The sequence below is a fragment of the Trichoplusia ni genome, chromosome 11 (assembly GCF_003590095.1).
Source record: "Trichoplusia ni isolate ovarian cell line Hi5 chromosome 11, tn1, whole genome shotgun sequence".
NCBI lineage: Eukaryota > Metazoa > Arthropoda > Insecta > Lepidoptera > Noctuidae > Trichoplusia > Trichoplusia ni.
The window spans coordinates 8,698,156-8,724,132 of NC_039488.1; the positions used below are offsets into that span (position 1 = coordinate 8,698,156).

A 25,977-nucleotide genomic window follows, 5' to 3' on the forward strand; every position below is an offset into this window, starting at 1 on the left:
AACTGAAGAGGAAGTAATATTTTCTGTTATGTTATAAGTAATACATATGTATAAAAGTATGCACTAATATATGAAAAACTAAATTGAAGTGAGTTGCTGTTTTATTTCACGAATAAGACATTAAAATTTATCTTGTAATGTTTCAAAATAGAGTCGGCATGAAGATTGTTAACGGTGGTTTGAATTCCACGACTGGCATTTCCCCAAGCTAATGATGCCATAAACATTATGGGTATGGAAGTATTGCCAATGTTCAGTTTCCTCTAATAAACCTTACAATAGAGACGGAGGCCTGCCATTCTCGCCGTTGCAGTTAAAAAGTGAGACACCACATAACATGGCGTAAAGCGACGTCCCTCTTATACAAATACCACAATTTTACTTTGTAGTAGACACTGTTAGTTTCCAATGGCTAGATAAATTGTAATATTTCCATGTTTCTTAGATAAAACATTATTTTGTACGTGCCATGGTATATCACTTACAATCTTACTTCTGTCTTATTACACTTTCCCGCGGTTTACCGGGATAGAAAGTCGCCTTATATGCATAAGAAATCAATTTATATTGTATTTTAGTCGCTAAAGCTATTATAATGCATTTCACGAGCGATAAATTATTGCTTTTAATATCCTTTTTGTTATTTTGAAATACAGCACACGGTTCACTAGGTACATACCGTCTGCAGACTAAAACAGCAATATACGTAAGCATTAACTTACATTTTTACTAACAAAGTACAACGATATTTTTCATGTTGTGTCCACTTTGATCCAATCGCAATAACAGTGTAAAATATTTTCGAGCGTCACATACCAGGGCCCCGATTCGGGTATTTACAATGGCCGATGAATGAATGAAATTGGGCCAAAATATCAATTTTCGTATTTTCTTAAGCATTTTTCTACACAATACAATGAATATCCAATTATTGTGTTAGCATAATGCTTAACAGAATGGAAATAATTTCAAATTTAATCCAATTGCCAGGCATTCATCAGCCGTTGTAAATAGCAGAATCGGGGCCCTGATGCTAATCATTATTGACAATAAAACAATCGTAGTACACACGCCGACATATTGGTACTACATAATATATATGTATGTAGCAATAACAACCTATCATGACCGCAACCAATTTGTAAAGTGGACATCAATACTGTTTATAAGCGTAGTATTTAAATTGTTTGTTTGGTAAGCGTTGCCATGGTTACCGAGCTCACCGCCCTATCGCATCTCAGCTAGCGATATGTATGAAATGGTAATGTCGAGGTCATCTGCTATTAGTACCATTTTAACTATTAAGCGTTCTGATAATTTTCGGTAAAGTCTAGGAATGTTCGCCTCTTATTAATTTATTTTGTAAGCTAGAAAGCGCACTCGTGGCTTAGATGGGTGTCTTTTTCACAACTTCTACAATATTTCTTAGAAGTGGCCCTCAGCCCACCTTTTATAAAGGTCGAATGGAAATAAGGAAGCGAGGGCTAAGTAGAACAGTGATTGATTAAGCACCTTAAATTATGTCCACTTTACCATCAAACATACTTTAGGGACAAGAACTTAAGCCCTCATTAAAGATTCGGTACAGGCTTTAATGCCTTTAAAGGTCATGACAGTCTCGTACGAATTCTGGTAATTTCCTTTTTAAATAATGAGGAAAGGGGTATGAGGAAAATGTTAAAAGTTCGATTGTATATTCAACATTTTATTTACAAATTCACACATTTAAACTTAATAGTAATTATTGTTACGTCACACCAGCTAGACCAACTTCAGCAAATAAGTAAGCATTTGATTCAATGTTGAAGTAAGCTTCAAATTCCCACGCACTCGTATATACTTCTATCAGCTTCTCATCTCTGCTGTGTGCCACATTCTCTGTAACAATAAATACTTAGTCGTAACAGATCCGCTAACCCAGCGAACTTCATACCGCTTAACAGGTAATGAAAAAAAAACACTAAATTAAGTTTATCAAGTATCCTATCTTTGACGTTCGATCAAACTGCAGACGGTGTGAAAATTTCATTGAAAACGGTTGATTAGCATATGAGTCCATAACGAGCAAACAACGTGATGCGTAAATTATTAAGTAAGATACTAATTATTACAGGTTTTTATTTAGGTTCCCCTGTTCCTTCCCCCGTACTTTTAGCTATTTAAATTTGACCCACTTCCCCGTTTTCCAATGAGAAATTTCTATTGCACATACCTACATATTGCGCGATAGTGCAATTTTAAACAGTTTGATGGTTAGGTTGGCTGATCAGGATAATCTCAGGAACTTATAAAGCTATAGGTTATTATTATTTTACAGGTATCGTCACTATACGACTTTTAGAATCGAGAAAAATGACAGAAAATCCACGGGCTTAACTTTATTTTATTTTTTTGTGATTTTTTGTGCTCAAGACCATTTTGGTACTGGTAACTGCCGCACCCTTGCACACCTTTTCTTTTTTGTTCTGTTTTTTACTGCTTAGTGCTTGCATAAATTAATAATAATAAAGGGTTCGTAAATTAATATAAACATTACATGCCTTATAAAGGTCACACAAATAAAGTAAAAAAAAAATGATATTTACACGCGAGATGTTTGTATCAAGAAGAGGCCGATTTGTAACTACGTATTATTTTAAGTACAGCTGAACGGAGTGCTACGCGTCAAATTTAAATGTCAAGGCTACTTGAGTCAATTATACAATATAAACAGTTTAGGACATTTATTTAAATCATGATCATATCACCAGGGACTTTTATAGACTTGAAAATCAGAAAAGAGCAATTTCAAAAACGGTTAGGGTATTACGTATGCCTACCTAGTGAGCTCCTTCTTTTTTCTCTTCTTCTTCGAACGTAATTATATAAGATTCAAAACCAAAAGTTAGCCAGATCAATTTCTATTTAATGACTTCTATTAGCTTATTTAAGTTAAGATTCTCCAGGTAAAGTGTTGGTGATAGCAAAAGTTCCGCAAGGGTTGGAAATTGGGGCAAATAGAAGGAAGGAATCTTTTAGCCGACAACGTTGGGCTACCCTCAGGCGGGATAACGACTACCTATTCAGTGCGGCGTTAGGCGAGCAGAGAGAGAATTACGTATATAATAGTGGTTCTCAGCTACAGCAATAACTGCTAAATATAAATAAAACGAATATTTTCTAGAAAAGCGCCTATTTTAACTTATACTTAAAATAACACCGACGCGACATCTAGGAGTGGTGATCGGGGCCAACGTTCATCATTATGCGACACAATCTGTTCGCCTAGCATCGTTAATCAAAACTTTTGACGTAGTTAAGTAGGCGTGTATAACTTCCTTGTGCTACGCCAACCGAAATGAGGTGAGTTAAAATGGATTTCCATAATGATCATAAAAAAAAACACCTTATGAAAGCTTAAGTAGGGTGATCTATGAGTGTTTTACGTAACGGGTCAAGCAATGACTTAAGAATTATTAAATTATAGTGGTGAGTAATTTCAAATATTAATAAAAAACAGAACCGAACCAGCTTTGGGGACTATACTTTTTGGATGACTGGGGTAGACCTCATCATTGACACCTGTCCCCTCAGGGAAGGGAGCATCCAACTGTTTTTGGCTAAACCTGAATCCGTGCTACATTACCGCGTTTTGGAGCTGATGCATAACAATTCTTCAGCAGCTCATCAGGTTCGTTTCGGTTTTCCGATTGCTTATGTTTAGCGAATGAGTGAACACGTAAAATGGTACATCAAACTGTTTTGCGACTCAGATCATGCTGATAGCCGCCCTGCTCCGCAAGTCAGATTACTATTCAAACAAATTCGTATAGAATGTTAGTGGAATTTTGATCAGTGTAACAATGTAATTATAATTTAATTGGACCATCTTAATTTTGCCTATGACACCTAGTATATAAAAGGAAGAAACATCCATAAGGGTAATGGTCAATGAAATAATTTTTCTATAATTATATAGAAAAACTAGCTGACCCAGCAAATGTTGTTTTGCCGATTTTTTTTTCTAGTTATATGTATTTTTAATGCCACATTATAAAAAAAAGGACAACAAAAAATTTCGTCCAAAAAATAAAATATTTTTTTTTTGTGTGAGCAATCCTTCACACTTAGGGGTATGAAAAATAGATGTTGTTTTATTCTCAGACATACCCAATATGTATACAAAATTTCATAAAAATCAGTCGAACCGTTTCGGAGGAGTACGGTAACTAACATTGTGACACGGGAATTTTATATATTAGATAATGACTAGGATAAGAATAAGATAGGCAAGAGCTAAACAAGGTTTAACCCGATAGACAGAAAGTAATTAATAATTTGCAGGGGTATTATTGTGTTGGACATACATGAAACAGACATGTCCATTGTCCATGTGAATGTCAGACTTATTTATTACCCGTGATAACCTGCTTCAGTCTGTATTCCTTTTCTAATGATTCATATATTTTTCTAACAGTATCAGATATTCTTTTGACGGACCAAGTGGATATTACAGGATCATCAGTGGGTTGTAAGTTTGCTAACGCTTGCAGCTGGTTGTTTAAAATTTTTACACCTGTAAACAAATATTTAACATTATCACATGTGTTGTCCCATTCGGGGAAGAAATTTAACAATCCTATATTTGGTTAAGCAAGTCCTTTAAGTAAGTGTCAGGACAGGTCCTTTTAATAGATTCAAGAAAGCTATGAATGCAGGCAACCTGATAACATAGTTAAGTTTAAAGTGGTTGATGTCTTTATGTGTTGTATAAAGACATCAACCAGTTTATAAGTAAAATTAATAAAACAACATAAGGATAGGTCACAAGAGTTTGGGAGTTATGTTTTAAATCTGTATTATTTACCATCAACAATATTTTTAATACCCTCCAGAGCATCTAGGAGGCTTTCCATCAGAGATTTTAGTTGGCTCGGGTAGTAATCATCTTCACATTCGTGTAACTTAAGGGCAGATATAGCTCTACACAGCCGAACACCTCTATCTCTCATTTTTATCCAGTCATTTAGCAAGCCATGCAGTTTTGAAACGTGTGAAAACACGGCTTTAGATACACCTTGTTGGTCCTTGTTGGGTGTAGTGATTTCTGAAATTCACAAAATAAATACTTTTAATTTTCTTAAAAATAGAAATTATTTTGCTATTTTTAGCAGATGTGTTCACTTACCTCTAGGAATAAATACATGAGTTGAATCTATTTTAGTGGGTGTTTTCGACATAGTGTTATTGTAACAACCAGAGGTTGCTATAATTTGGTGTTTATTCTATAATATTGTATTTTACTGTAGAATGTAAACATAACCTAAAAACGAATCAACAAGTACATTTTTGTACATTCTGTCAAAACCGCAGAGCGGCTATGATTTATCGATAAAATATATTATATCCAGACGGCTTCCCAAGCAAAAGGTAAAAATTATGAAACTAATAAATAAATCAAGCATTCGGTATTTATACAAAAATATAATTTATTGTGGAATTTGATTGAACATGATTATCGATTCGTACGTTCGTATTCGTAATAAATGGAACGTATACGTCACTTTGCAACTGTCTCCAGTCTCACTGACTGTCAAACTTACTTGTGCCGAAATTACCGATTGGGCTGATTAACCACAAAAACTATTACTTGGATTGTTTACTAAAGTTTTAACAAAGTTATCAAAATAACAAACCTTGTAAGTTTAAGTTATAAATTGATTGTTAGCAATAAGAATTTAGACCGAAAGCAGTGTCATGTTTTGGACTGCTTATTATATTGTTTACTATAAACTTCGTATTTATTGTGATTGCTAAAAGGTCTAATGTACAATGTAACTTTCAGATTTTGCTGTTTCAATAAAAGAACTCTCCTCCCTTAAGCAATGGCTGGACCTATACAAGATGTGGTCGAAGAAGACGCAGCAGATTTGCAGTTCCCGAAAGGTGAGGAAGGATTTATTAGAATCACCAAACAATAACTAAATTCTACATTCGTTAAAATAATAATTACACAAATTTTATGAATAAATATTTAGGTTTTCACTAGGTTGCAAAACAATTTACATTCATTTAAGCCACTCTAGAAGCTAACAAAGACCTCTCTGTCTTATTGCAAGTAGGTCAAGCAATGCTCAACAAACTTCAGCTTAATAGCACATTTTTTTATAAACTATTCTGTTTTCATTTCAGAGTTTGAGAATGCAGAAACACTGCTAATATCAGAAGTGGACATGTTATTGGAGCACAGGAAAGCACAAAATGAATCTGCGGAGGAGGAACAAGAATTCTCTGAGGTTTTCATGAAAACCCTCACATACACTAACATGTTTAAGAAATTTAAAAACAAAGAAACAATAGCTGCTGTTAGAAAGTAAGTCAATTATTCAGTGAGTCTTCACATATTAGGGTAAACTGCTGTTATTCATATTTAATCCTAAGAAAATTGGCTTATGTCTAACCACAGACTGCAAGTCATGTAGGCATCAAAGTGAATTATAATCTCAAACATGGTATATTTACCTACTAGTGATTTATCGCTGCAAAAGGAATTCTAAAATTGAAAGCCCATGGTGTAAGGTTTCTATGATTTGTCCACACTATCCATGTTGTTGGGCATTAACCATAGAGATTATTGCATAGATGTTATAAATATAAACTATACTGCTTCTATATAGCTTTTGAACACCAATTATCATCATCCAAATTCTACTTTATTATCTTTTTTTGCAAATAAAATAAGGCTTTTCTCCTATTCCAGTCTCCTACAATCTAAGAAACTACATAAGTTTGAAGTGGCAAGCTTAGCTAATTTATGTCCGGAGACACCTGAAGAAGCCAAGGCGCTAATACCATCTCTAGAAGGCAGGTTTGAAGATGAAGAACTCAGGATATTGTTAGATGATATACAGACTAAGCGCAGTTTGCAGTACTAGTAAAATTTATGTATTATTCAAATATAAAATGTTCGTTTTGTAAGCTAAGACTGGATTTATAAAATTTTCTGAATCAATTCCTTGAATTTTTTTATCACCATGTCTAATAATTAGACACCCTCTTTCACACCTCTGTACAATGATATTAGGCCATTTTTGCTATAAACAAGTCAAACTGATCATCATGCTTTAACAATTCAGTTTATCTTGGGGAAATTACATTTGTCTACTAATAAACAATAATGTGGCAAGGTATAGCATCAGAATTTGTTGGTAATATTTTTAACCAAATAGCAATCAATAGGTATATCAGGTATAAAATAAAATGCAATGTTTAAATCAGTCTGTATATTGGATATGTCTGCAATACAGCAAGATACATTACAGTGAAAACAGATAAAAGTGATAAAATATTGGAAACAAAAATAGTAATTAGAATTTCTTCTCTGAAACAAAACTATAATAAAACCATTCTTATTATTACTTAAAAGTAGATACTATTAATATTGATGTTAATTAATGCCTCTAACTAAACAAGCCCTTTGTTTAACATTACTTGTAAAAAAACTAAAAGATTTTTTTTATCAATAAACCTCAACAATTTTTAGATAACTTAAAACTCAACAATCCTCGATAATTTTTCTTAATTTCTAATTTTGTTGCCTAAACATTATTTTTTAACAAAATGCCGAACAAAAGGCTTGCTTGAATTATAAACTTATCTCAATGGGCACTTTTGGTTTAGTTTAAATGTTAGTTTTTTTTAATCTAATATTGTATTAATAAAAATTACAAACTTATCATTCATCTAAAAGCAAACTTTAAAATAATATTAACCATCTATAAAAGAACTATCAAATCTAAGGTCCTAGCCAAGTTACTTTTATGGTACAACTCACCCTCCTCCTACCCTGAACATATAAAAATATCTTTATGTACTTTAAAAACATTTCAAGTTCGTAAATAAAGATGTCCTTTAGAAAAGTGCGCGCGTACCGACACTTGGAATGGGGAGTACTCACTACACACATCTTTATTTAGGAATCTCTGTCCACATCCCAGTGGTTTACTTTAAATTAAACAGTAAGGGGACCATTTTATAGCACACATTTATTAACAGCTAATAATTTTTCGGGTCCTTTACTAAAACTTACTAAACCTTAAATTAGGTAACGACATTGGGAGAGGCTTATATAAATCCTAAATTACAACCTGGACCTGTGACATAAGTCTATTATTAGTAAAGCATAATATTGTTTTGGATTCCAAGTGTGGGGAGTCTAGAAGCGACATGGAAGCTGTTAGGAAGCAATGCGAACATAATCATCAAGCTTACGTCACAGAAATTATGTTTCCACGACGATGATACAGCAACTGAAAATGTGGATCCAAAAAGGCATGAAGACGAAGAAACAATATACAGATACCCTCAAAATGTACATCGCAAATTGTTTGCTTGTATAATTATTCAAATTACAGCTATATATTGCACTTATTTCAGAAACATTTTACACAGAAATCCGGATTTTAATTATTGGCTCGGCTCTTCTTCCATGTTAATGTTTTTGCACAATATATTTAATAACCACTATTAAAAAATGTCAAATCGATAACGACCGGAGTGATAATTTACACAACATTTAATTTTAAACATATCACACAATCGTTATATATGTTACAAATGGATGAGACGAAATTACTTTTGTACATTTCTAAACGATTTTCTTCGTAGCGTCAGATACTGGTTTTGTTTGTCACATTCAGTCATTTCGAAAATGATTTCAGCCGTCACTTGCGATTGCTTACACAATATAATCGCATCCCAAACACCCTGCTCCTCTGTCACAAGTCGGTTAGTCTGTACACACTTATAGTCACTACGCAGCACCTTCGATAATTCTTCACAACTTATGGATACTGTTCCTTTTGTGCAGCATGTTAAAACATGGTTACAACAGCACTAGTACACGCCAGTATCGAAAGTTGTCAAGCCACGATCAATATTCAGATTCGACCGTTTCACTTACATTATCACATTTGTTTATTGAATAACCAATATAATCAATAGGTACTAATTTACATCAGCAACTGGAAATATTATAATCACTAAGTTACATTCTCAAATTCGGCGTATATCATAAGTGTGGCTCCTAATAAAAATTTTGTTTGAGCAATGATAAGATTTAAAATACTATATATATTCCAAAGGTGAGCCATCCAAAATATATATTTGCCGTCGAATTTTAAAAAAGGTTTAAAAAATAATTGCGTATGTCCAAAAGCAGATCTAACTATGTTTATGTGTAAGTTGTCAACATACTACATTATCAGTCTCGATGATAAAAATGCATTTTGGCCAAAATGAGAAACCCAACGAGTGCGGTTCAATTTTCCCTAAACGAACGTTATACGAACAATGGCTCATGTACCTGATACAGATACTGACGTAACTCATTAAACAGAGAGATCGCGGATGAAGCAGCTCGTGTGCGCAAAGCAATACTGGTCGACTTGAAGGGAACAAGTAAGCGAGTTTATGATAGGCACTTTATAGTACACTACGTAACAAATAATGTCAAGTTACCTGTATCAAAGTATGAGTAAAGTTTAAAAATTCAGTCTATTTTCTTACTTACATTTTCTTTTATCAAATCCCACAAGTTAAAGCTCTTTTGCATTAGAAAATCGTTCTAGCAACCGATATATCCATAACCACAAATAAGATGATCTGGCCCTTTCAGAAATTTGGTCCGAAGTAATCTTTAATGATTTAAATTAAAAAAGCTTATGCATGTTGAGAATAATAAAAAAAACACTTATCATACTATAACACTTTAAAATTCTACATTTGCAACATAGTGTTATGTACATAATTTTAAAATAATACATAAAATGAGATCAAATATATATCCAGTCATGTAATCAAATTAGCTGGAGCGGTGAGTGCTAAAATATCTAACATTTTAAAGAAATAGCTCCTGCATTACCTATTGTATTCGTTAAAATAATATCAGGGCGAACTTACTCATAATATATACTTGTATTACACGAAATATTTTTGCCATGAGTTTGGCTTCGTTAGTGTATCTAATGCTGCGATTAAATTGCTTTGGTTGCTCTGTTTGTCAAAATACATAATTTGTGCAAAATATTTGCAAGTCTAAACGGTTCAAATACATTGGGACATTCCTGTTTCTTACTCTCACTCCGAATTTGATGGAAATTGACAAACATTTAATACTTCCTGTATCAAGGGACATCGTAATTTGTCACAATTTATTAAATATTGTTCATTATTGTCACAACAGATACAACACGTGTTTATTGAATACCTAGCTGATGTTTCGGATGCCACTAACACGTTATTTCTGTCTTAAGAAATTTTGTTGAAATTTTGCACTGCTATGGAAATATTTTCTTTTATATTTTGTTCTTACAAATGAACCGCTGAGCTACCTTCGCTTTAACAATACAAGCGATTGATTTGTACCAAACAAAATGAGGTCAAAAAACAAGAAATTGATAGTTTTCAATTTCTATAACTTAGGATTTAATAAGAGGGTTAGATGAATGCAATGTTAATGAAATGTCGAGTATGGTTAGTAAGAAACCCTCTGGCCCGGAGTGCGGTGAGTCAGTGCGGCGGCGAGGGCGGCGGCGCGGGCTGCAGCGGCTGGAAGGCCGAGCCCAGCGACGGCCGCAGCGTGAAGCCCGGTATCGTCGGCTTCATCACAGACACGGATTCTGAGAACGCTCCTTCGCCCGCTTTCAGGTTTACCTATAACATTGAACACAGTTATCAGATATATGTTGAAAGCAGGAAATTTTATTACAGGTTCATTAATTTCAGTAAAATTATAGATGTAAACTTTTGTCAAATGAACTGATGGCTATTTGATTATAAGGCTTACAGTCAATCACGGTGCCCTTGACATCGTCAATAAGGGAACAGGACTACTTATAAAACTGTACTCTAAAAATAACTTACCTTTTCACAACCATCAGGAGGTTCGCGAGCTAAGAAACGATTTATTTGGGGAGATGTGCCGAGTTTAGACCCGTCCAGGTCAGGAGACGAGCAGACACTGCCGCCTGGAAAACACAACGGCTTTGTTTAACATGAGCTACCAGCTAACTGTAACTGTAAGTTCAAGAAAACAAGTCAACAATCTGAAAAGCGAATAAAAAGACACTACTTATACTTAAAAATATTCTTCTATAGCTAGAATATTGTCTATGTCTACAAGTTTTCATTAAAGTACCTATAGAAGCAAATAAGCGAATAAATTATAAGAAAACCACATGCTTTGGGAATGTCAAACCATTCTGGTGTTTTGTGCATATCAACCAACTATTAAATTGCGAGGGTTTGTCTAAAAGCTGTAAGTTATGTAAAGACCTGCGGCCAACAGCTCTGCGGACCCACCGCTGGAGAGAGACCCCCGGGACGGTGGATCTACGCCCACAACGAACCATTTAGATATACATTTTATACATTAAAATGTCCAGGAAATACGCCGTTTATTTATTACTTCACATGTGGCATCAATAATTTTAGATTTTGATCAGTCGCGATTGCTCGACTGAGTGTGTGTAGTAAGAGTTTTAAAAGTACCCGTATTATGTCTACAAGAAAAGACTTATTGCAATTACAAAATTGGCTGATATTTTTATTCCTATGTAATGAAAATAGTAAACATAAAAACAGGTTCAAAGACAGTTATTTCGTAAAGAATAAAACAAAGTTAACAGAAAGAAAGTAATTCTAGATTCTGTGATTTGATTATTCTGATCAACACTTCATTTTTAGTTGATCTTGTTTTTCTGAATATATAAATCTGAAAATTATTTGCATTTTTATCTAAACTACTATATCTTTTAATTCGAGTGATGAGACTTAAAATTGTGAGCTGACAGTTTCATTACTTCGGCATCTTATTTTTAATTAGTATGCCATTAGTATGTACCTAATAAATGGATTGTAACAGATGATTAATGAAAAAAATTAATATTATAAGTTGATTACCTGATGAATGAGCAGTGTGACACAGATCGTGAGGAGTCTGTGTGTTGACGGAGCGCCTGAGTAGTTCAGCCAATGGCGCGCGATGTCCTTCCGGAGTCACCTGAAAGGGTTTCAAAGTTTTTTTTTTTTATATTGACACTTAATACTTCTAAAATGGTGACCGAGTGGTATCATATAAAACAAACAATGTGAATTTGGTTCCAAGTAATTGCATAGGCAAGAAAGACGTAACTACTTTTCAGTTAGGTTGGAGTCACAAAGATATGGTGTATAAAATACTTAAATGCAAAACAATGAAAATAGGATACTTGTTGAAAAGATGTATAGTACTTACTAAATATAAATAAGACAGTTGAAATCGCTGTCCCTATAGTTACGAAAGGTACGACAGTAACAGCAGCGAGCAACATCAGATAGACAAAACCTTAAATCCAGGTACATACTTTGTCTCTTAGCCGGTCTAAGTGTGGAGTTTGCGTGCCGCTAGCGGGATACAGCACAAGTCTTTCAATCTCCTGGTTGAGACCTTCCACTGACGACTGTGCTGCTCGCAGCGGGACGCTGCCGCCACCGAAACGGGACCCTGGCGTAATCATATCACATCTACATAAAGTATTGAGGAATGATTAGAACGAGACACACTAACAAATATACATTTCATTATAATAATACCAGCCTATATACATCCAACTGCTGGGCACAGGCCTCTTCCCTTATAAGAAAGGGTTAAACATTGATGACAACTCTCTAGCTCACTGCACATTATTTGGAATCCAGGTTTCTTCATGATGTTTTCCTTCACCATTAACCAGCGGTGTCTTAGAATTACTAAGAAAGTACGTATAACTTTAAAAAACTCATGTGGGTATTTTGCCAAACCACAAGGCCACTATAACAATTTCATTATATCAATGGCTAAATAAATACTTATGAATAATTAACAAGTATTTGTAAAAAGTTACAGATGATCAGACAATAAAGAAACCACATATCAAAATATTGGCTACAGTTACATTGACCTTGAACTTGATATTACAGCAAGTAATGCAATTTTGCTTTTTTTACAATAAAGAGGTCTGCAATAAACTAAATGCCTTGTGACAAAGAGTAAGCTTCATATATTTGTTGAAACCTCCCTAATATAACAAGGACAACAGATATTTTGCAGGATTAATCAATAATATATCCTTAAAATGTTTAATACTTACAAAGAGCTGTGCTCATAGAATGGCTTGAGTAATCTCCGGATGCAGAAGGTTTGTGTGGTCTTTGAAGACGACTGCGCAAGAAGCGGTCAAGTTTGTCATCATCTGAACTCCTGGAGGAGCGGCCTGATGCCCCACCTCCATCGTCAGTCTGGAAGGAAATGATTTTCATTGTATTTAGACACTTTATAATCATAATGTAATGGGAAAAGGTTTTGCTTTGGGAACCGGTTTCAAAATTTCATGAGTAAAATGTTCAATGACATAAGGGAATCTCTTTTTTTTATTTCAAAGCCATATGAAATATATTCATTGGATTAGGTATCTAAATATCACTAAATATAGATCTGTCTGTAGATAACCCATTGCTAACCAAATGCATCAGCATAACATACATGATAGGTTCCTTGAAATTATCTGAAATAAATATAAATTAACTCTCTTTAAACAATAGATCACAAATCTATCATCATACCAATTAACCACATTTAATTATGAGTCAGTTTGCTGAAATGATATCCTGTCATACTAATCACTACACATGAGTTCTATACATAATTGAGAGTACAAAAATAGAACATACTTGTGTGGACTTATCTACTTGCAACTGGCCGGCATGCAGATAATAGTCTCTGGACCATTGCCCTTTGTGATACAGAGTGTCTAGGGACGCTGTGCGCCTGATCACGCTGGCACCAAACCGTCCCTTGCCTGGAATATACACAGTTTATGTTGGTAATATACATATGAATATAGTTAAAAGGTGCACTATGCAATAATAGACAGGTGCACAAATGCAGATGCAATATATAATGTTAATTATGCCTTTAGGCACCATAGCAGATAGATTTTATCCCTCAAATAGTGTTTGTGTTACTGCTAAGATGTTATAAATGTTAAAGAATAATGTAACATATTAATTAAATTATAAATTTATGATAGAAAACATAGTATGAGTTAGGTAGACCTATATTATTAAATTTATCAACAACTACCACACAATGTTCTCAAAGAAAAACCTAACCTGCACTACTACCCTCTTTAAAATAATAATGATAAATTGTTTAAACCACTATCATATGTATTTATTACGTTCAAATCAATCACAATACATCACGGATTTTGTAAGAGTAATTGTGATTTACCTTTGCCATGTATTTATTGATAACTACTTTGTTTTGATATCATAAGCACTTGAGTGTTACTTATGTGGCACTCCAACAGTTATCTAAATGGTTTGAATGTTATTGAGATACTTTACCTTTGTAGTTGACGGCTCCAGGGCTTCGCTGGCCGGAGAGGGCGTGATCTGGCGAAATCCGCCTCCACGCATTAGTCGGCGACAGTGTCGGGCTGTTGGCCGCGTTTTTCTTCAGCCCGCCGCTCTGTTTCATCACCGACGACACGGGAAGCGTCGCCCTCATCGGACCCTGCTTCCCCACAGGGCAGTCCGACTGCTTTCTTACACGGCCCGACATCCTTACTTCCGATCACACTTCACTTCCTTATAAACACCCCTATATCTTCATTAAACGAAACACATCAACTAACACTGCGTAGGAAAAATAAATATTTCATTTGCCGACGCCGCACTAAGCTCTTTGTAGAGGGAATAATTTTGGGGTACAATAAACCAGGCCCTACGATGTAAGTACGAGTGGTCTTATTATGCAATACGGTAATCAACACTTGCGTAAACGTATTGGGATGGTATAACGGGTGTATCTAATATTCAACTAGCACTTATTACATAAAAACAAAATTACAAAGCGAACAAGTCACATTTTTTCTGCACAATGGATGAATGAATGAAGCTGACAGATGACAAGGGACATCGCGCCATTCCTTTTTTCTTGTAAGAAATTTTGAAATATTCACACGAGAATACATACGCGTCCTATAATACGAAACTATATCAAGTTAAAAGTACACAAACTACTAAACTATGAAATACCTACGAGAATTATTCCACTTATTCGTTAGCATTGCAATTAACAGCTGATTATTCCGCCATGTCAACTAAGTTGTCCTTGTCTGTGGTCGTTGTGTTAGGAGATTGTTATGGCCTCCGCCCTGTTACACGAAATGAAACACTCTTTATTTATTTATTGCAATTAAGTTTATGCCTTATCATTATATTATATAAAACAGCAGTAAATTATCTTAGCATCGTTATAGCCGAATTAATTTAGTGGTATTTATGCCGCAACTTTAAACAAATATTTTAGTAAATAAATATTAGTCTAAGACCTCGGATCTGTCGATGTTATTGAAGACCCAGTACTCGCATGTTTGTTGTTTGCTTTGGGCTAGAAAGCAAATATTTTCCTTACCTACGAGATTTAAATCGGGGTCGAAGTAGTAAAATTGAATAACTTTATTTAGGCGATAGTGGCCAATAGACATATCTGTACAACATTTACCGATACAGCGATGTATTGCTTATAATTATGATGATTTATTATTATTATTTTATTTAACGACTCCCGCACTAAGGAATGTAATCCTTGTGTCGCGGGGGGTTTTACAAACATACAAATCACATGCACAATGACACCCAGACTCAGATCAAGCATTTGTGGTTCACAAAAATACTTGTCCTACGCGGGGATCGAACCCGCGACACGACACGCACAGTGGTTTTGGCATGGTGACCTCAACCACTCGGCTATCCATGCAGTATTTTTATTCATATTCTATCTAATTCTTGTCTTGTATTGCTAATAATCACCCCATGAAAGTATAAAAATACCTGGCTCAGTCTGTTGCAACACACCGTAGGCGTTCGCTTCAATACTCAATACTCAATTATTTATTGCGTTAAACGGCCTTACCAGGGCTTTAATTAATAAGGTTTGACCTAACATTGTGAAAGAGTCGAGCACCTTCTCCTGCATGCAAGAGAATTTTCTAATAAAGTAAAAGATAAAAAAAAATGGATTCCCACGTTACAATATTACGCATATTCACATTCGGAGGGCTTGTCTTATAAATTGACCAAGTCTTATTTCGAAAGTTCCTCGTACTGTTATGGGTAAAATAAACAAGAATGACAGTTCAGGAAATATATTAATAATAATTATTACATCTAATTATTTTTATTATGCTAAATCATAGACTGAAAATAGTAATTTATCACAATATAAAGGTGGGTACGAACTTTCACTGTATAGTACCTACCAGAAAAAAATGCACCCAATTTAAACTCGAAGTAGCATCGAACGTTGAACGTAAATTGTAAAAAACAAAAATAAATAGGTAATAAAACAGAGAAATACATAACTGCCACTGATATGTAAATAAATTGGAACTAAATAAAATTTACAATTAAAAAATAACAACTGAAATTAATATACAAATAACACTGTTTATCACTTTGACACAAGTCACAACATCCCATAACTTCACAAGCGGCCTTATATATATGTATAGTATTGCCTTCAATACGAAATCTACTCGCTAAAATAACCTACGTAATACTAGCTTGCCTAGTAATTTACAAAACTTATTCAAATGTCTTCTATGTGCTAGTGGTCGGGTTTTGAGCAATATTTTGCTTCTGTTCAGCAATCCAAGCAATGATCTTCGCTTTGAGTTCAGTGTTCGACTTCACTTGATCCATGGACAGCGGCGAACGATTAAACGGATCCGATTGATCACTTAAAAGGTGTCTGAAACAATTTAACCACATTTATCAAATCAGTAAGGAACTTATTCTTTTTGTCGCAACCCACGGCGGTTTCACAGATATTCAAATAACGTGCACAAAGACACCCAGACACACATATTTCATTGATTGTGTAACATTAGCCAAACTACTCGAACGTACTTCAGCTAGCTTATTTTTAAATGTATCTATCGGCATTTCAAGTTCAAAATACTATTGAATCAGTTATATTATATTGTATTCAATAAGTTACCTTGCGATAGTTGTCCTGTCGACAGTAGTGCGGGAGCTGGGCAATATAACAGGATCCATCATCAGAGTGCTCATGATAGGGTCCAGGAACTCTTCCGGCGCGTTCGCTAGAATCTCCTCGTCTCGCTGCCGCTGAACGGCAAATGTTTCGACGCGTGTAGCCACTTCTTGTAGAGAACCTATAAGTCCGCCGCCTCCGATGCGAACTGTAGGAAAAAAAGATATTAGTGGATATTCTTGGTTTGTGCATTATCTGGCCGTAATGTGATGATGTTATCTTAATATTCTAACAATCAATCTTCGTAGCAAGAACTCATGGCAAGAACTTGTGTACTATTTTTCATATAATCACATTTAATAAGTATGGCTGGTTAAAGAAGATTAAAGGTTTACATAGAAGGACATTACAAATTTAAAATTTTGCTTAAAATGGTTCAATACCAACCAATCGCCTCCACACCACAATAGTAAACTGCCCTCAATACCCGTAAATCAACTAAAACCCTTGTTATTTCTGCTCCCAAGACGCATTATTATCATTAATGTAGAATCAACTCGAAAGAGAAAATGGTACATTTACTTGAGTGTTGACTTACCAAGCACAGCTTCAGCCAATGTGAACAGCTGCGGCGAGTAGGAGCGGCCGTCGTCGGACACGGCGGCGCAGAACCGCTCGTTGTTCCCCAGCTCCACGTACATGCGGCAGATGTCCAGCACTGTGCTCGCGGGCTCGAACTCGTATTCCTTCATGTCTTTTACCTTATGACAATAATAAAAAATCTAAACGTAACTATCTACGTACACTGATTTATGAATCACATACGTTAAAGTCTTTACATTGGTATGTGTATTATCTTTTAAAGTTATGAAATTAATAACGATATTAATTAACTATGTTAAAACTAGTGATAATTAAACGAATATATATCGGAAATCCAGTGTCGCACTAAAAAAATGCACTTCTTTCAGGAAGGAGATGTATTGTGTTCGACATTGGTTGTTTAATTATCTCTCCAATAATCCGCCTTACTACATAGATTGAAAACCTTACTCATTAGGTAAGAACGGACAAAGCCAAGTTATGCCAAAAAAATGTTCATAAAAGAGTTTTCCAGCATTACCTTGAAATTCTTCTTATTAGGCCCAACAAGATGCAACAAGAAGTAATTCAGCATGGACGCAATACGTTCGACGAGCGTGGGGTGGCAGAAGACGTAGGGCGCGTGCGCGGTGAGTCGCACGAGCGTGCGGATGGTGTCGCGGCCCAGGATGTTGTCGAAGCGCGCCAGCATGCCGATGTGCGACAGGTTGGCCAGGTTCTGCGCGCGCTCCTGCGACGGCAGGCTGGCCCACGTGCCGGACTCCCTAAGGAAACATCATGGAACTTACTTCAAAGTAACAATTACAACATAATAACGATTTTCGCAACGAACAAAAGTACTACTATAACTTTAAAATGAATGCATCAACTACGGAGATATATAACTATAATAATTATCATTTACATGTTATCATCCGAGTGCTTTACTTTTGGATAATTTGGAAAGATTTTGACGAAATTGGTTGGAAAGATTGACGCATAACATTATTATAATATAAACAAAATTTTAGTTTTAGAAGTTATTTTACATCTTCTTAATTAAGATGTAATTCATTTTTGAATAATAATACCTATAGACCAATACATTTGGTTCAACTTACTGCGCTGTCTGCATGGTGCGTATTTGAGCCATGTTTCCTAAGGCCTCGTCTAGTAAAAATATAGCGTCGTTCATCAGAAGGTTCACAAAACGTAAGAATATCGGCGGGTGGACGGCCTCCATGTTGGACTCGGCTTCTTTAGCTAATCGTCTATAAAAACAAGATGAAGTGGAATTAGTAATATTCCAGATATTGATGGTATATAAATATAGGTAACGGTTGAGGAAAAATATCAGAGATATCTACTGTTATATTTTTATCCTTAAACTTAAAAGGTTTCATCACCTATATACATGTTAAACTAATTTAAACAATGTAAAATATAAACCACTAAGACCGTCGTTACCAAAATTGGTGATTCTAGTTTCAAACTCACGTAAATGCATCCCTGTGTTCCTGCATTCCCCATAGGAAATCCATCACGAGGTACATAGGGCGGCGGTAGTTGAATTTTTGTTCAAACTGCACGCTCTGGCCAGTCATCTCAATGCCCACAAACACGTCCAATAGGCAAGGTACGAGCTGGAAGATGAAAAAACTTTAACCAAGCGACAGTATAGGTAGTACATTTTAATATTAATCACAAGTTTAGAAGAAATACATAAAACAAATAGCTGATCCAGCGAATACCGTTCTATGCCAGGACGCCACCCAAACGGAACACATAAATCATAATCGTTTCAGAAGGCTATAACAATTGCTTTTTGCACCGGTTTAAAAGTAAACCTTAAAAACATAGTAATACAGTATACAGTACAGTACAGTACAGTGTAGTTTATTTACCTGCTGCCTGTGTGGATGTTCTTTGAACAGCTGTTCGCGGTAGAACGAGGCTAAGCTGCTCAACGGCTGCTGATCATCAGGATGGTTAGGTAACATCGCTTCCAGGCACTCGGCTAGTCGCGCCCTGAAAAAACATAACTGCTATACAGAGAAGGACTTTCGGGTCATCATACATACTCATGTCATTCTGGAACTCGATAATGTTTGAATCTGTAGCTAATTTAAGTTTTAAAATGTTTGCACTCAGCTCATCATCAAGGAATCTGGATGGGTTTCTTGACTAGTTGGAAAACCCAAAATATTCGCCATTACCTTAAATGCGGGTTATAAGTCCTGCTGGAGTCGCCCATGAAGGTGAGCACGAGCGTGAGCGCGGGCCGCAGCACGCTGGCGATGTCGGCGTCGTCCGTGATGGCGCCCACCGTGCGACGCGCCATCGTTATCAGTACCACCACGTTCTCCAGCACGAACTCCGGGACACATCTGTGGGAGAAAAACAACATTCAATATCTTTGAACAGCTTAGACAAAAATTCGACGACCGGGTGTTGTGGCGCAATTTGGGAAAGGGGGAATTTTTCTTTCAAATATTTTATTGTTTTGAGAAATCTTGTAATATAAACAGACATTAAAATATTTGATAACTCCGAAAGAAAAATGGAAATAGACAACCCGCTTGCTGGTCCCAGCAGAAAAAGAACGGTAGATGCTGATAACAACGAAGCAGAAGTGTCTGATCCCAAAACCCGTTCGGAAATAGCAGATAAGGAGTGCAAAAAGAGCTCAAAGGTTTTGAGGCTCCCTCAACAGCGGCTTTATGCCAAAATGGCTCTGGCAAACATGACAGGACTCTTAACTGAGTCAACATTCCAAATCCGTTGCAAGCAGGTCTTTGCAGGGAAAAGAGCAGTTAACTATACATATAGAAGCATTTTATAAAAATATGAATTCTGAGGCCTTACTCTGCAGCATTCTACGGAAGCCTGAAAGTAGAGCTGATGGCTAAGAAAGATGAACATACCACACATGGTACGGTGGAATGGAGGGAAATCTCAGGGTTGGGCACTGAGCATGGACCTGTGTCTAGTGAGTGTGTCAAGTCCTGTGTCAAGAGAGAGCGTGAGGTATTTCTGCGGGAGAGTATAGAAAAACCCTTTCATCCTTAACTCCAATTTAATATTTTGTTAACCTGTAAATCTAGATTGTTGATTTTCTCCGAAAGTCATGTAATGTTTGATTTCTTTAATCATGTAGTTTCTAAGCTTAAGTTTTATTAAAAATAAAATAAAAAAGGAATGTTCATTCGCGAACCGTTTGCGCGCATTCTATCGTTCGTCTAGTTTTTGAGTTGTCGCGGTCCGTCGATAGATGGCGGTGTGAGTAGCGAACAGTATTTAATTGAGTTTATTGATTGACTGATTGAAAGAATGACTGCAAAGACAGAAACAACCTTTTAAGAAAGCTTTTTCAGCGCATGCGAGATACAAAAGGTTATTATATGGCTAGGTTATGGTATGCTAAGTGCTGTATAAACTAAAATTAATGATTTCACAGATCGAGCAGAAAAATCAGTTAAGTAGTTGTCAAAACCATCAATCTATAAATATCTATCATCTTACATTTCTAGTGTTTGTTCCTCTCCATGGAAACATATTTGCATTGATAAGGTTGACTTAAGTTGAAGGCTAATCGTTCAGTCTTATTAAACTGATAAATAATTGGATAACCTATGTATGTATTGGTTCAACTTTTCTCCATCTAGCATTATAAAAAATAGTTCTATAGATTGTTTAACGTTACTTGCAAAAAAAATATTGACCGGGGATCGAACCCGCGACACGTTGCTCACATTGAATTTGGCGTGGTAGCCTATACCAATTGGCTATCCTTGCAGTTGCCTATAATATCATTTCAATATTAGTTAAGCTGTGACTATCTGTCTAAAGTTAGCATTAGGTACCTAAGCGTGTCCGGCGGCGGCGTGGTGACGGGCATGTGCAGCGGCAGCAGGCTGAGCGGCGCGTAGCTGGGCAGCGGCGCGTCGGGCTGCGGCCGCACCGCCACCTGCACCAGCCACGTGCACGTCATGGCCTGCAGGCGGTTCAGGTTCGTCAGCATCTCCTTCTCCAGCAGCGCGCAGCGGAGACTCACGAACCTGGTGGGTGGAGAATGGTTAAAATCTGGCTAGATTGCTCTCGAAAATCAATATAAATATCGTGAAGAGTGCCACCGCTTTTAAAAGAAGATTATTGCAGTTGTGAAAGACACACATCAGCCTCTCTTTTACCATGTAATGCACTGTCTTGCTTTCGCAGTTCCAAGATTACTTTAAAAGATTGTGGTAGAATTGATTTCGATGTGGCATGAGAAAGACAAGATTGCGCAATTTAACAGGTGTATGAATAATAGTTACTTGGCCATGAGATGGTGTGCCCGCTGGCGCATGGGCTCGAGCAGATGGTGCGCGCCGGCCGCCACGTCGGCCAGCGCGCGCTGCGCCTGCCCCAGCTCCTGCCCGCAGCGCCACAGCTTCTCGGCGCACACGCGGACGCCTGGGGACCGCCGCGGGACCATTGTACATACAGCTCATATCAAAATTAAGCATAATCCCTTGCAATGAGGCAATGAAAGCTGTTTGTTTGTCAGATTTTGAAAACTTCTTGATCTTGAAAATAATATAGTAAAAGAAAAAGATTTGTTCTTAAAAACAGAGTGAGTTAATTTATAAACAACTATTTAAATATGGGAAATACTGACCTAAATCAATACATTTTTGGGTCATAAAGAAGCACTCCGTAACAAAGTTGTATGTTTCAGCGGTGGGCCTCTTCACGGGCTGGTCATCTTCAGTAACTCTTGACGGCAGTAAGCAGGTTTCACTATGGAGACAGTCCAAATGTACAGATTTCTCTGCACATTCTTGAGGCTAGAATTTAGAAGAAGAAGTAAAGTTTTGGACTCTAATAGTAATTAGAAACAGGATAATGTTGAACTGAATGTTGACAAGTGAGGAAAACATGATATAAAGATAAAATAAACTGTAATTTTACAAAAATATAGCAGCATTGTGCCATTGTTAATATACTTACAAGTACTGCACCATAGGTAGGATCGATCTTCAGTGATTTTGGATCATCTGCTGTTGTACAGAATGGTTGGCAGAGTTGTAAAAGTACTGCACCCAAGTTTAACATGAAGCCATCTGAGACTGTGCTTAAGGTAGCAGCACTAACTTCACCGTGCTGCAAGTAAATGAACAGATGATTAGAAAATATTTTTCAAAAACAAAATGTTGACTAGACACAAGGGCTAAGTCTCGGGTCGTGTCTGGACAAGGCTGGCAAATGAACAAAGAAAATGGGGAGGTGTTTGCCCAGCAGTGGGAAGAAAATTGCTGTGGATTATGATGATGAAAGGCTAAAAGTATTATGTGTAAGCAATTAAAGCCTATTTGTAATAGTATATAATAACAACACAGTTCTTAAGAATAAAAAGCAGAAAATAAATTAATAAATACCTGAACATTCCAAAGTTTTCCTCTTCCAACATTAGACTTCAAACATTTACCCATCCAGGATAACAGGCGGTTCCTCATATGGGGACCTCCTTTCAGGATGGTCAAAAATATTCTATGCAAATAATTAGTGAGGTGGGATGAGGCATTCCATACAGATGTTTCTATCATTGAAGTGGCAGTCTGTAATCATAAATAAGTATTCATTAACATGTTAAGGGTTCACATAATCTTAGGAATCCCATCACTTTCCATAAGAAACCATACTTATTGAGACAAAACAAACAAAGCTCTTTGTAAGTAAATGATTTCAGATTTTGTTTTCCTTGTCGACATGAACACAGCAGATTTCCAACTTGGAATTAGGCCAAGTTTATTATCACAAAAGTAAGGAAAAGCAAAAACGAAGGACTTATCTTTGAGAAAGATTCTTTTAGTACTTATTTTAGGAATTTAAATACTTCTCACCTGGTCCATAGGATTATCAAAGAAGTCATGTGGCAGTGAAGCATTCCTTGGGAGAACTGAGAGGCTGAGTAGCGCCCCAATCACAGAATCCTGATAGAACCGGCCATTTGTCTCATTCTTGGGCTCACAGGCTTCCAAAAGTATAGGGGCTAAGTTTTGATTGGCTGGAATAGGGAAACAATGGTTTTAAAATTGTTAATTTATTTTTGGTGGGTTGATTGAAGGCAATACCAATAAATCTCTGGAAAGTGGAAACTCAACGAGCTCCCTATGGTACCATATAAGACTTTTAGAATAAGTATCAAAAGTTTTATACAGCAAATAATTTAATGAGATAAGTGTTTTGAAATGTAATGAATGCTGTTGGGTCTTTGTTTCCATTTGACTGTAGAAGTTAAGATTGTTATATTAAATATACATAAAGGAATACCGAGACCAACAAATATCTCAAAACAAATGCATATATTACATAAGTAATATAGTAAGTTTCTTCCTATCTTTTCATCAATGTGATATGTAAAACTATCAAAAAATAAACTTGGTATATGGATCTTAAAATAAATCCTGTTTACTGAAACTCTACAAATTTCTGCACATACTTATTACTGCTCACTGCTCACACAAACTCTCTTAAGAGGTAAACAAAGTGCTTTGTAGCAAACATTCTAAGCTTCTTACCATTTAAATGATTCTAAATTCAAAATCAGATGTTTTTTTTTCAATATGCTACTATGCTTATCATAGGTCTATAAAACTCATTCCACAGAAGTCTAAAATACTGCTATGGAACAAATTTAGAAAAGACAGAGGCAGCAAAATTACCACACATCCTTCTTCTACACTTACTTAAGTTATAACAGTTAATCTTACTTACCAGCAAACAGCTGTATTGAGGGCAGTACATAAATCGGCAGGTTGATTAAATTAGCTTTGTTAACATCTATGTGAATTCGTTTTAATACAGGCAGCATTGTGTCTCGCAACTGTTCTTGTGAATTTGGGTCACCTGGAAACAAAGGTGATTAAAATACATATATTATTGATTTCACATAAATACACAATACATTATTACAGCAAAAGCGCAAAATACAAATGATTAAAATGATTGAAAAAGTCATTCAAAATGGAATTTAACACAGTTTTTTTATTGAAATTCATTACATATTTTACCAATTTTAACTTATCAATCTTTCATCTTTACATACAGTTGAATTAGAACTTTTTTTTAATGGTTAATAAATAGAAAAATAGCTTACCATCAGACATAAATGCTTTTACAATATCTATGAAGAATGTATGACATTGTGGGTCAACATGTTGCAGTAATTCCACAAGTTGCATAGAAAAGTCTTGTCCTTCAAACAAAGCAGGTTGCTTGAGGGCTGTGACTGCATTCCTGAATATTAGTTCCTTCATTCTTTGAACAGCATTCTTCACAACCTGGTTTGAAACCTGTTCATAGGTTTGTAAATTCTGAATTGAACTAAACAAGTACGGAAACACCTGCTTCTGCACAACATGCTCTTTGTAAGATCTACATGTTTTAGGTATAACACAAGTCTCAATGTCTGTTAGAAGTAATCTTTCAAAGAGTGCCTGTTCTAAGGCTTCTAAATCTAAATGCACTTTTGGCTTAGTAGCTTCTGCCAATTCTTCTAAGAAGACTAATTGTCTGTCTCCAACTGGAAAACCTTCGCCAGCTTTTGGATTTATGGTAAAATGAAAAACATTTTCTACTATATTGTTAACAGTTTCAATTTCTTCGTCTCCAGGAGGCGCTTTGACAGAAGTTTGAAATGCAGCATTATCATCAGCTCGAGGTGATTCAATTGCAGAAGATCCTTCAGGTGCACCTATTAGCCCCGCAAAAGGATTATTTGGTTCCGACATCGTAAAGAAAATTCGAAGCTTGATGAACAATAACAATATTAAGCGATATATTAAAATTTCCTTAATACACCTTCACTTTCAGTGTCTACTCTCATTTTGTCAAGAAATAACCATGTGTTATGAGAATTCGAGAGAAAAAACAGACGATAGCTCGAATTCGTATTTTCGTCAAATGCTGACTTATCACAAAATTGATAAAAATGACATTACAACAATTTGGATCATCATGATGACATTTAGATTTGGTTTTGAAATATAGACTGAAATAGTTTTTTTTATATTTTTTAATGAAATAATTAACATTTAAAAATACATTATAATAGAAATATAAAATACTGAAATGTTATAATAAAAGAGAGCAGTTCACTGATGTAGCTGATTATGTTTTTGTTCATTCTACTATTTATTACATAGGTCACATTTACTCAGATATAAAGATAGGCAACACTTAAGCGTTATAGCACTACTTTTATCAAGTTAAAATGAAACGATTTGCATTAACAAGATTTTTAAAACAAATTCCATATTAAATTATCCGTTAGGGTTTTTCAACATATA

The 25,977-nt window shown here is 35.7% G+C and overlaps 4 protein-coding genes across 4 annotated transcripts; 1 reads left to right on the forward strand and 3 right to left on the reverse strand.

Annotated features, from left to right (window-relative positions):
* Positions 1 to 1,688: 1,688 nt before the first annotated feature.
* LOC113498543 (cyclin-dependent kinase 2-interacting protein) lies at positions 1,689 to 5,308 on the reverse strand. The gene is made up of 4 exons (XM_026878577.1): positions 5,168 to 5,308; positions 4,847 to 5,086; positions 4,397 to 4,555; positions 1,689 to 1,878 (listed from the first exon to the last, which is right to left on the reverse strand). Exons 1-4 carry the CDS (start codon positions 5,217 to 5,219, stop codon positions 1,748 to 1,750), a joined length of 582 nt encoding a protein of 193 aa, XP_026734378.1. The 5' UTR covers positions 5,220 to 5,308; the 3' UTR covers positions 1,689 to 1,747.
* Positions 5,309 to 5,554: 246 nt separating this feature from the next.
* LOC113498544 (DNA-directed RNA polymerase II subunit Rpb4) lies at positions 5,555 to 6,991 on the forward strand. The gene is made up of 4 exons (XM_026878578.1): positions 5,555 to 5,678; positions 5,825 to 5,925; positions 6,172 to 6,352; positions 6,740 to 6,991. Exons 2-4 carry the CDS (start codon positions 5,865 to 5,867, stop codon positions 6,912 to 6,914), a joined length of 417 nt encoding a protein of 138 aa, XP_026734379.1. The 5' UTR covers positions 5,555 to 5,678; positions 5,825 to 5,864; the 3' UTR covers positions 6,915 to 6,991.
* Positions 6,992 to 7,247: 256 nt separating this feature from the next.
* LOC113498542 (glucocorticoid-induced transcript 1 protein-like) lies at positions 7,248 to 15,186 on the reverse strand. Its single transcript, XM_026878576.1, has 7 exons — positions 14,407 to 15,186; positions 13,729 to 13,856; positions 13,149 to 13,296; positions 12,384 to 12,523; positions 11,941 to 12,040; positions 10,903 to 11,006; positions 7,248 to 10,692 (listed from the first exon to the last, which is right to left on the reverse strand). The coding sequence occupies exons 1-7, from the start codon at positions 14,621 to 14,623 to the stop codon at positions 10,549 to 10,551; spliced, it is 981 nt and encodes a 326-aa protein (XP_026734377.1). The 5' UTR covers positions 14,624 to 15,186; the 3' UTR covers positions 7,248 to 10,548.
* Positions 15,187 to 16,227: 1,041 nt separating this feature from the next.
* Positions 16,228 to 25,624, reverse strand: LOC113498635 (ubiquitin conjugation factor E4 A). The gene is made up of 16 exons (XM_026878723.1): positions 24,786 to 25,624; positions 24,404 to 24,535; positions 23,530 to 23,693; positions 23,065 to 23,244; positions 22,637 to 22,789; positions 22,305 to 22,473; positions 21,961 to 22,099; positions 21,508 to 21,702; positions 19,861 to 20,031; positions 19,549 to 19,672; positions 19,142 to 19,287; positions 18,766 to 18,915; positions 18,186 to 18,429; positions 17,661 to 17,823; positions 17,066 to 17,270; positions 16,228 to 16,816 (listed from the first exon to the last, which is right to left on the reverse strand). The coding sequence occupies exons 1-16, from the start codon at positions 25,417 to 25,419 to the stop codon at positions 16,666 to 16,668; spliced, it is 3,120 nt and encodes a 1,039-aa protein (XP_026734524.1). The 5' UTR covers positions 25,420 to 25,624; the 3' UTR covers positions 16,228 to 16,665.
* Between the last annotated feature and the right edge of the window lie 353 nt (positions 25,625 to 25,977).

Bases quoted from the DNA above. Each gene is read 5' to 3' on its own strand.
- LOC113498544 (XM_026878578.1), top strand. From the start codon at position 5,865: ATGGCTGGACCTATACAAGATGTGGTCGAAGAAGACGCAGCAGATTTG. The intron at 5,926-6,171 runs GTGAGGAAGGAT...TTTTCATTTCAG, and splicing joins AGATTTGCAGTTCCCGAAAG to AGTTTGAGAATGCAGAAACA. The intron at 6,353-6,739 runs GTAAGTCAATTA...CTCCTATTCCAG, and splicing joins ACAATAGCTGCTGTTAGAAA to TCTCCTACAATCTAAGAAAC.
- LOC113498543 (XM_026878577.1), bottom strand. From the start codon at position 5,219: ATGTCGAAAACACCCACTAAAATAGATTCAACTCATGTATTTATTCCT. The intron at 5,087-5,167 runs GTAAGTGAACAC...TGTGAATTTCAG, and splicing joins TCATGTATTTATTCCTAGAG to AAATCACTACACCCAACAAG. The intron at 1,879-4,396 runs GTAATAAATAAG...TTATTGTTACAG, and splicing joins ACTGAAGCAGGTTATCACGG to AGAATGTGGCACACAGCAGA.
- LOC113498635 (XM_026878723.1), bottom strand. From the start codon at position 25,419: ATGTCGGAACCAAATAATCCTTTTGCGGGGCTAATAGGTGCACCTGAA. The intron at 24,536-24,785 runs GTAAGCTATTTT...CTTTGTTTCCAG, and splicing joins AAAAGCATTTATGTCTGATG to GTGACCCAAATTCACAAGAA. The intron at 16,817-17,065 runs GTAACTTATTGA...AAATTGTTTCAG, and splicing joins GACAGGACAACTATCGCAAG to ACACCTTTTAAGTGATCAAT.
- LOC113498542 (XM_026878576.1), bottom strand. From the start codon at position 14,623: ATGTCGGGCCGTGTAAGAAAGCAGTCGGACTGCCCTGTGGGGAAGCAG. The intron at 13,857-14,406 runs GTAAAGTATCTC...TGTATATTCCAG, and splicing joins TGGAGCCGTCAACTACAAAG to GCAAGGGACGGTTTGGTGCC. The intron at 11,007-11,940 runs GTAATCAACTTA...TGTGTTTTCCAG, and splicing joins TCACACTGCTCATTCATCAG to GCGGCAGTGTCTGCTCGTCT.